The following is a 10,947-nucleotide window of genomic DNA, read 5'->3' on the forward strand; positions in this document are numbered from 1 at the left end:
TGGGGAAGGAGTTCATCTGATGCTCCCAAGTAAAACCCTTGTTCGATCTCATCACCAATAAAAAGACCATCATTTAGCAAAGATTGTAGGCTTCTTTTTGGATAAGGAAGTTTGTGTTGAGGGCTCTCAGTTGGCCAAATGGCTTGAAAAGAATGTAGAATCAAATTTCTACATTTGATATAATGCAGCCAAAGAATTTAATGGCTTCAGGGGTATTCTGAACACGTTCACCACAAGCTCTAGTATCAGAGTAGAGTTTCTGTGTGCCTTTTTCATGGCCCACAGGCAGTGATGCGGAGCAGAAAAGTTTCCAGTTCTTTTATTTTTCCACATCCAACCCCCCCCTCCCACATTTCATAAACATGAAAAGATGTCAGTTGCAAGTATGATATTGGCCAAGCTTCTCTGTTTCAAAGAAAGTAAACCTGCTAAATTAGACCACTCTCTAGGGCATCAGAACATTTTACTTAGCAAACCAATTTTTTTTCTAATGGAAGTTGCTCTTAAAATTTTCCAATTCTTACTTTTCCCCTGCTCTTACTTACTTTCTTATATGACCATGTGTATCTGTTTAATTATACTAACTGCGTCTCTTCTCTAGTGCCAGTACTTTGCTAAACAAATAGTGGAATGAAATGATTCCAGTATTGCTTGTGTAAGTGTCTAAAAGACACATTGCAGAAAGGAGTGTAAATTGGAAACAAAACTTCCATATGTGCCTTGCATGATTCTGAATCTTTATGTCTTATTGCTATGCAAAAATGAATCATCACCATAATAAGTTCCTCTGTGGCTCTTCTAATCTCTGTTCAGCATGTAATTATTATTCACTATGGCTGTGAAGCAAACTTCATTTTTGTAGCTTACAGTATGGGTATATTCAGAAAGGAGTAGGGAGGTGGAATAAAGCAGTGTTCTTTCAGTGCAACTATCTGTCCTTTGTTCTCAATACTGAATGGTCCAGCTTTGCCAAGAAGGATCTATCAGGGTTTATATGTGTACAGTACGTGTTTGTCTTTGTAAGGGTATTGCAGACACATACTGTGTCCTCTTGCCCTACCCATGGTCCATGCAGAATAAAAAGTATCCCTCTATATGGCATTCCACCTAGCATAGCGATGGGCATTTTGCTAGGATTTGTAATGTGTGCAGGAAACAATCAATGGAGAATATTCTAAATGTACTTTGTTTTCTGTTCTGTAGCAAGCAGCAGACATCAGTTTCCCACCTGAAGACATGGACTCATCTGGTGATGATTACGACTCTTTTTCTGGTTCTGGAGCAGGTAAGCTTGTTTCTGTGTTTGCTTAGCTGTGAACAAAGCACTTCCTGAACTCTTGGGTTCTGAACAGCTCTAACTCTGTAAGCTTATAGTTAACTAAAGGCCAAATGCCACACTGCTTAGTGTATATGGATCTGCACATACTTATTATTTTCACAACAACTCTGTGAGGTAGGTTAGGCTGAGAGAGAGAGAGAGAGACTCTGGTGAGCTTCAGGCTGAGTGGAGATTTGAATCTGGGTCTTTCCTGCTTCACAATCCATCCTGCCTCTCATTCCTCCTCAGAGTAACTCTGTTGTGCCTTTATTGCCTATCAAGTTAGGCCGGGACTCAGGGCCGCCTAGTGAGTTTGACAGAGGCCATATGACAGGTCTGGGGAACTTCTGGCCTTCCAAATGTTGCCAAACTACAACAACCCATCATCCCTGGCCTGTTAGCCATGCTTGCTGAGGTTGATGGGAGCTGTAGTTCAGCAACATTGGGATGGCCAAAGCCCCTCCTCACACCTATCAAATGGGGCCATCCAGAATTTTGTAGTGCCTGCTGTAACCAACTAGTTAAATGGTGGCTTGTTCAGATTTTATTTAAAATTTACTGCATGTTAAAATCTTAAGACCCTGTAAGTAGGGATTTCATTTTTCTAGAAAGAGCATTAACGTTAATAATGAAAGAAAGTACCCTGACAGAAACCAATATAGTCAACACGTGTGTGTGTGTGTGTGTGTGTGTGTGTGTGTGTGTGTGTGTGTGTGTTTTCTACAACCGGAGAGGAGTATCATAATTAGTTGGCCACGGGGTGGGAATTGGCTATTGAAGAGAGGGATTCCTCAGACTTCTTGAACCACTTGGGTGAGCTTTCTCTTACGCATTGTAGTGTGTTTTTAGAGGCCTCCTGTGTAGTGACTAAAACAAATAGTGATGCTTTGGGTTCTTTGTCAGGCCATCCTGCAACCTTCGTAAAAGTTTCACTACAAGGAAGAACAAATATGTCATCGTTGCCCGAATCCTCAACTGACTCGGAATATAAGCAGCCTGAGGTACAGCAAACAGACAGCCCTACAGAAGACTATCCAGGAGGACCTGTATCCCAAACAAGCATGCCTTTAGTCCCACTGATGGATCTGGTGACCGACAAGACAGAAGTAGCTACAGAATATGAGCTGGACTCATTTACTGAACAAGGAACAACAAGGTCTCCAGTCATAACGACTAGAATCCCAGCGACTCACCACATTTCCACAGTCAGAACCACAACGTCGCAAATTTCTAGCACACACTTCATTGAGGCAGAAGTCTACCAAGATGTCCATCAAGCATCAAGCACTGATGATGCAACACCTGCTTTGGACTTTGTGCCGACTAGTGAGAGAAGTCTGGATACTGCAAGTCCCACTACAATATCCTCTGGTGACCAGAATGAAATCCCTTCTTTGCCCGATGACGGAGGCATCCTAATTGAGGATGGTTCTGGAAGTAAGGTAAGAACGAAATGCTGTTTACCATGCTGCTACATAAATTAAACTCTTATGCTGAAATGCAATTAATTGACCTTCAGCTTTGCCATTGACCTGTGCTATAGCTTGCAGACTGTTTAAATGCAGACTTTGAGCACATGATAGAACTTTGAGTAGCAACGCTGCCTCATAAACTCTTGTAGCTGTGTGAACAACATACATTCACTGAATCTGTGGAAGGGAAATTTAAAATGGTGTGATTGTTCTTCTATGCAGGATGACTTTTCAATTGATCTGCATGGAGAAAATTCAGTACTAGGAGTGGGATCAGTAGATACAGAAACAAAGAATGCAAAATCTGCAGGAACCGCCCAAGGAATAATGGACAGGAAAGAAGTTCTAGGAGGTATGTGAAACTAGATGATCTCGATCTCTCTCTTCCTCTTCCTCTTCCCCTGCTTAGTTTAAACTACTTATTGTGCAGCCTCTAGCACTATCTCAGTTGACAGCTGTTGCTGAGCTGCCATACTGTTTTCTGCACAGCAAAGCCACAGTATGGACTTGAGGAGCTCTACACTTGTCACAACCTCAACAGCTGCTGCAGAGTAGCTGCTCACACTGGCATCACTGTATGGTTAATTATGCCCAGGGCAACCCAGTACTATGGCCAGCATCTTATGGGTTGAAGTTACTATATGGCTTTTTGACAACAGATGACATAGCCTAAGCACAACTAGTGCATCCCCACTCTTGCTTCCTCAGCATGTGGAGGGTGAGCAGGGCCTTTGTGTAGAAGGCACAGGATTGGGACCTTAAATATATCTTCAGAAGGCTGTGCTCAATGTAGAATACTGTTGTATGCCCCATTCTTAGCACTTGGAGGGAAAAGATTAGCCCCCAAAGCTGGACACTTGGATTGTTTCATCTGGACCAGAAATCTGTAGGCTCTCAGACCTTGTTGGGCTCTCAACTCCCAACCAGCATGGCTGATGATGGGAATTTATAGACAAAACCATATCTGGAGGGCATCATGCTGTCTAGCCCTGATCCAGACTGTAGATTCCACAGAAACAACTCTCTTTGTAGCATGGCTCTGGCTGGCTGTTCTTTTTACGAAGCGTTGGTCCCTCTTGGAGAAACATAAGAAGCATCAATGGGCTGAACCAGATGCCTGTGGGAAACTCTTCAATCAGGGTCTGAATACATGGGCATGCTCCCCTCCTGTGGTCTCCAGCAACTAGTATTTGGAAGTGTTTGCGCCTCCACTTGTGGAGGCAGACCATAGCCATCATGGCTTGTAGTCATGGATAGTTCTCTGAATGGAGAGGTGTAGAAAGTAGAGTTCCTCAAGGATTGGTATTGGAGCCTGTGCTTCTCTTAACTTGTTTATAAATGATCTAGAATTAGGGGTGAGCAGTGAGGTGGCCAAGTTTGCTGGGGGGGGGGTACTTAATCTTTTTTTAACAACATAATGTTTATTGTTATCACACATTAATGACATAAAACTCAACAGATATTACACAGTACATACATTTCATACAATACCTACCCTCGTACCTTTACACTGGACATCACACCACACACATTTGACTTTCCTCTTAATGCTATGTTATCAGTCTTAACTCAATATGCATATTTGTTTGTCTATACATATTTTACCATATCTTCCCTCTATTTACAAAATTTAGTCTGAATCTGCTAGGAGATTTCCATTGTCCATATAGTTTTTAAGATAGTCTTTAAAAATTAACCAGGGTTTCCTTTTACTCTCCCCGTTAGTTTTGCAAGATGTAAATATTCAATCGTTTTAGCTAACCAGTCAGATTTGGTGGGCGTTATGTTGCTTTTCCAATTTTTCACTATGAGAATTCTTGCCGCTGTGGTGGCATACATAAAGAGTGGTCTACGTGTTTTCTTGATTTCCGAGGACATGATACCGAGCAGGAATGCTTCTGGGTTTTTTGTGTGGAAAAAAAATCACTTCGTTTATTCCTAATCTGAATACATCTAACTCGGATCTTGCTTTTTTCCACAGGGGTCATCGCTGGTGGACTGGTAGGTCTGCTGTTTGCTGGATTCCTAGTTGGGTTCATGCTGTACAGAATGAAGAAAAAAGATGAAGGAAGCTATTCACTGGATGAGCCAAAACAGTCAAATGGAGGCTATCAGAAACCACAGAAACAAGAAGAATTCTACGCATGAACAAAGAAAGTTTAAAAGACATTTGGATGTCTCCTGGACATCATGAGTTCTCACTGCGTTTTAAAAAGGGGTGGGGGGAACTAAAAGCCATAGGACTGAGCTTAAGCCTCTGCCTCCTTGCCATTGGGAACGCCTCTATTTTTCCAAAGTCAATCTGGATTAATTAAAACCATACCTGCTTTCTTGCACAAAGATTACCTTTAAAGTGGAACCTTAGCCTTAGTCTAAGGACTCCTGGGGAAAAGATAAGGAACCGATTGTATATAGTCTTGACGTCCTAGGAACATGCACCAAGAAATTAGTAAGGTATAATGTGCATTTGTGTATGCTAAAGACATTTCGGGGCCCCATCGCTTAATAGCCATCCCTGTGTGCATTAGAGAATGTTCTTTTCTTTTTTAAAAAATAATAATAATAAAACTGGTTATTATGTGGCTTTCAATGTTCCCACCCCCTTTTCAACGGTAACACTCGGTCACTCTATTGCAGCTGAATGGTGTGTGAAAGAAGACCCTCCTCAAATTAAAAGGTCTGTCCAAAGTGATGGAGTTCTTAAAAGTTAGGCGTATGACTCCTCTGGAATTCTAGTGGGAGAAATTTTATACACTGTGCTTTGTAATATGAGGGAACATAGAGGTGGAAGCATTGAGGTGTGCACACTTTCCCAGTTACTTCTGGTCCTACTGGCTGTAGTGTTGTCCTTGTTCACTGTGTACCAGGTCCACATAGTAGTCCCAGAGCCACCGTTTGTTATCTACCTCTTCTGCATTGCATTTTTTGGATAGTGGCTACTTCTCCACTGGATTTCCAAACTCCCTCTGCCACCCGGTACCTAAAACGCTGGGTGTGGCATTCAGCGTACAGGACGGAGCCTGTTAAGGGGTGATGAGAGCTTCTGTTGCTGCCAAGTCCCAGGGACTAGAATCATATTAGACTGGCGTTTGTAGTCGAGGTTCTGGGAGAGCAGGCTCAACATGCAGAGCCTAAGGGAGTTAGCATCTAGTAATGTACGTGGCTGGCTTTTATCTCGGTCCAACTTGTGTCAGAGCGTTAAGAGAGTTTGGAGAGCAAATGTCTTCAGAAGCTGTTCTGTGTAGAAGAGGAGGTCGAAGATGGATAGGGTGCCTTCAACTCCCTTGCATGCCCAAAGTGTGAAGTTGGGGGTCTTGTTGGGAATGTGTGTTGATAGGACCAAAACCGGTGAATGTCAGCACTTCCAAAGCAGTATTTAAATGTGTGTTAAGTTACACTGTGTGTGGAGGGAGGCGGAGCTCTCTTGAAAAACAGCTAGCTGGTGTAGAATAAGTATAGGTATATGATTTCTGTAATGTACAGGATGACATGGATGTGAATTATCTCTCTGCTGAACAGTTTTTTTTGTGTGTTTTTGGTAAAGGCTTTGGGGTTGTTTTTTTAGCGGTGGGGGGAAAACCACATACATCACTGTTTAGGCTCTTCTTTATTTCACCATTTACACTTGTTAGCTTGCAAGACGCTTTTGTTTCTAGCAAAAAGTGTAGGCAGAAGAATGAGTTGACACTAGGGCACTGTAAATACATACAGTAAAGTAAGAACCTTTCAAATAAAGCATAATTGTGAGTTTTCAACCAAACAATTGGTGCCTTCCGTATATCACTGCCGCAAAGCTCTTTATCTTTGATAGGCTAAATACTTTTTTTGTTTCAGCGTGTGAAACCAGGCTGTCAACTCCTGACTTGCATTCAATACAACTCAGCTACCCATAACTACCTTTTTACAATGAGGTTTTAAGTGATTGTGTGTCCCTTTTTTATGTACAAAAAAGATATCACTGCCTTTCTCGGATCTAGGATACACACTTCTTTTGGGCAAGACTTGAGTGATAAAATTGGCGTGTGCGTTTTTAACGGTCGAGCAAAAACTGGAATTCTGTAACTTGCAAACTGCTAATTTTGAAATGCAAGTCCTTCAGTTGGTTCTTTTTGTACTTCTCAAACAGAACACATGCAATAAAAAGGCAGTCTGCCAAAATAAGCTGTTTCGTGTCATTACCTGAACCACCAGTCCATACCCAAATTTTTATTTTCAGCTTCTTTAGAGTTGCAAGGCTGTTTCCTCAGAAAAATGTGCTAGAAACACAGAGTTGCAGCTCTGTGTACTAAATGCAGCCTTGTCTTGCCCACTTGATTTACTTTTATCTTTAAGATGTCTATATCGCCCTTCACCAAAGGCTTATTAATTCTCCTGGACACCTGAACCTCAGAGTGTGTTGGCAAAGTATTTGGAGCTGGGAATGTCTGGCCCTACAGATGTTGTATTTGGACACCAACTCCCCTCAAACCCAGCCAGCACAGCCAATAGTCAGGGTTGGTGCAAACTGTAGTCCAGCAATTTCTTGAGGCCCAGAGGTTGTCCATGCTATGCTTTGGGTGCTACTGAACATGCAGAATGTCAGTGGCAATGAAGGCAGGGAAATGGGGCAGAGAGACACACAAAACACTGCCCGACCAGTCTATATCCAGACAACTGCTCTGCTATGAAGATGGAAGAACTGGTCTGAAACACATGGAGCCTGGACCTATCTATATTTGCTGCACAGGCAGACCTGCTGACCTGTTCAATAAGACCAGTAAGAATGCCTAGAATCTGCTGGGTAGCTCAGCTGGTTAGAGTGTGGTGCTGGTAAGCCAGTGTGGTGTAGTGGTTAAGAGTGGTAGACTCGTAATCTGGTGAACTGGGTTTGCTTCCCTCCTGCTCCACATGCAGCTTCTGGGTGACCTTGGGCTAGTCATACTTCTCTGTTCAGAGACTTCAAAGCCTTCAAAGTTTCTCAGCCTCACTCACCTCACAGAGTGTTTGTTGTGGGGGAGGAAGGGAAAGGAGATTGTTAGCCACTTTGAGACTCCTTAGGGTAGTGATAAAGTGGGAGATCAAATCCAATTCCTCCTGTTCTGATAATGCCACGGTTGCAGGTCCAATCCCCATATTGGACAGCGGCATGGGGTTGGACTAGATGATCCTCAGGATCCCTTCCAACTTTACAATTTTACGATAATTGCTGCCTTGAATTACAAAGTATTCCGCTACATTTTCTTTCTAATAAAAACGAAAGGGATTTACAAAAGCAGAGTATGTGTTGGTGCTGTTGGGGAAACACAAAATGTACCACTCGCTGAATTGGCCATTTTGGCTGCTTACTGCATCTTTGATTTGGGGAGTGGAAATGTGTATATGTGGAATGAGGGTAAAATTGCTTCATGTTGCATCTTAGATAAGCAAGATTTTAAATTATTCACTTTGCTGTCCTTAGGCCTCCCAGACCTTGGGTTGGCTTACAATATAAAAATAAAAGCATTAAAATAAATAATTAGTAAAAAATGAAATAAAAACAGTAAAATAGTGCACAGCAACCAAAAGGAGCATATATTTACCACCTGGAAGTATGTTCAGGGCAGGTAACGAGAAAAAACCATGCTCCTCTAATGTTTCAAGCCTGACAGCACTACAGTTGCAATGAAACATTTTTTCCTTCTACTGTGTGGTAGATAGTTGCTAACTTAAAGCTTTAAGTGAGCTTGCAACACATGGGGTTGAACTTGGAAGCATTTTTTAAACAGAAAAACAACTTTCCCTCTGCACATGGAAAACTTTGCACTACTTGCTAAGCTCCACTTCTTCATTGGTACGTGTGTTCTTGGGTAGTAAACAAAATTCTTTGCTGCAACAAGGCTAGCTGGGTTGCATTCTTTAATTAAGATTGTCTGGTGGTTCCCTTCTGGTCCAGAGTGATCCCTAGTGGTTGAAGAGTAACTGCATTTATACCACTCATTACCCGTTTCTCTTTGATAATAAACTATGAGTCCATAGTATTGGTTAATTGGGACTTTCAATTTATGGCAAAAAAAATTATGGCAAAATTTATGGTAACAAAGACCAGCAGTGTGAGCTCTTAAATATCTCTCCGTGTGATGGTGTTAGTTGGGTGTGCTGTAGAAGGCTTTATTGAGCCACTAGCTAGGAAAAGAGTCCTGCAATTACTTTATCAACATAATCGCTCTCTTGAAGAACTCCTGCCCAAAATGCACTTCTCCCATTGCAGGTGTAGGTGACTTGGGGACCTCTGGACATTGTTGGACTTCCAGCACCCACAAGTCCAAGCCAGGAAGTCAAGTCAGTTTTTTGTGCTTTAGCAGACAGCTGTTATATGCATGAAAATGCTAAGTACTAATAGAGCTTTACAGAGGTACCGTATTTTTCGCACCATAGGACGCAGTTTTTCCGTCTTAAAAACTAAGGGGAAATGTGTGTGCGTCCTATGGAGCGAATGCAGGCTCCCTGGCTTCAGCGATAGCAAGGCAAAGCCTCCGAAGCCTGCGCTCCGGAGGCTTCCCGTTGCTTCCGCTGAAGCCAGGAGAGTCTGCTCTTTGAGGCTGGCGGGGGAAAAGCAGCGCTTCCCCCATCGCCAGCCCCAGAGGATGGGGGGCAGCAGGAAGGGGCGCGACGCCTTCCCGCTACTCTCCAACCCTCCTGTGGGCTTTTGCGGGAGATGGGGGAATTCCCCCACCTCCCGCAAAAGCAGGCAAAAGCCGCACGCTCTTTAAAGAGGCTCCGTGGCTTCTGCTGGCTTTTCTAGGAGGTGGGGGAATTCCCCCACCTCGCAGAAAAGCCCGCAGGAGCCGCGCACCCTTTAAAGAGCGAGCGGCTCTTGGGGGCTTTTCCCCAAGGAGGGAGAAGGGACTGACTGGCTGAGTCAGTCCCTTCTCCCTCCTGCGCGCTTTTGCGGGAGATGGGGGAATTCCCCCACCTCCCGCAAAAGCAGGCAAAAGCTGTGCGCTCTTTAAAGGGGCTGCGCGGCTTTACTGGCTTTTCTAGGAGGTGGGGGAATTCCCCCACCTCGCAGAAAAGCCCGCAGGAGCTGCGCACCCTTTAAAGAGCGAGCGGCTCTTGGGGGCTTTTCCCCAAGGAGGGAGAAGGGACTGACTGGCTGAGTCAGTCCCTTCTCCCTCCTGCGCGCTTTTGCGGGAGATGGGGGAATTCCCCCACCTCCCGCAAAAGCCGTGCGCTCTTTAAAGGGGCTGCGCGGCTTTGCTGGCTTTTCTAGGAGGTGGGGGGATTCCCCCACCTCGCAGAAAAGCCTGCAAGAGCCGCGCAGCCTTTACAGAGCGCACAGCTCTTGGGGGTTTTCCCCAAGGAGGGAGAAGGGACTGACTGGCCGAGTCAGTCCCTTCTCCCTCCTGCGGGCTTTTGCGGGAGATGGGGGAATTCCGGCACCTCCCGCAAAAGCAGAGAGAAGGTCTTGGAGTAGCGCACAGGCTGCGTGCAGCCTGTCCACTGCTCCCAGAGCTGGGGGGGGGGGGGAATCATATTTTTTCCTTGATTTCCCCCCCTGAAAACTAGGTGCGTCCTATGGTCCGGTGCGTCCAATCGTGCGAAAAATACGGTACCTCAGGTTAAGAACTTAATTCGTTCTGGAGGTCCGTTCTTAACCTGAAACTGTTCTTAACCTGAGGTACCACTTTAGCTAATGGGGCCTCCTGCTGCCGCCACACAATTTCTGTTCGCATCCTGAAGCAAAGTTCTTAACCCAAGATACTATATCTGGGTTAGCAGAGTCTGTAACCTGAAGCGTCTGTAACCCAAGGTACCACTGTACATTTCTGCTCCTTAACCCTTAAAGGGTAAATCATTTTCCATACATCCAGATTTGGAGAGCCTTAGCAAGAAAGTTAGATATTCTGAAGGATATATACTTCTCTACACCAGACAGCAAAAAACAAGTCTTTGCGAAGGATTACCTTTTCTTCTGTGATCTTAACAATGCGTAAATATAGTCGTTTCTAAGATTATTATAAAAAGGGCATTCAAGGAGCACATGAGTTGTATCTTCTATTGACAGAGTTGCAACCACGGACTCTGTCCTTCTTAGGAATTCCTTTGTGCGGTGCCAATCCAATCTGCTAGTGGAAGGACATTTAATCTTGCCTGTGTAAAGGCTACCCTCATTTTAATGTTTGCTGGGTCTACAAGATA

General features: G+C 44.0%; 1 protein-coding gene across 1 annotated transcript in view; it reads left to right on the forward strand.

The window, feature by feature from the left end:
• Window positions 1-6,951, forward strand: part of SDC1 (syndecan 1) — a 33,409-nt gene extending 26,458 nt beyond the window's left edge. Inside the window, exons 2-5 of the mRNA XM_028722310.2 lie at window positions 1,204-1,285; window positions 2,222-2,760; window positions 3,013-3,142; window positions 4,772-6,951. Coding sequence (XP_028578143.2) covers window positions 1,204-1,285; window positions 2,222-2,760; window positions 3,013-3,142; window positions 4,772-4,938 — 918 coding nt within the window. The 3' untranslated portion in view covers window positions 4,939-6,951. The remainder of the gene's footprint in view (window positions 1-1,203; window positions 1,286-2,221; window positions 2,761-3,012; window positions 3,143-4,771) is intronic.
• Window positions 6,952-10,947: the final 3,996 nt, after the last annotated feature.

This window comes from Podarcis muralis, chromosome 3 (assembly GCF_964188315.1).
Source record: "Podarcis muralis chromosome 3, rPodMur119.hap1.1, whole genome shotgun sequence".
Lineage (NCBI taxonomy): Eukaryota > Metazoa > Chordata > Lepidosauria > Squamata > Lacertidae > Podarcis > Podarcis muralis.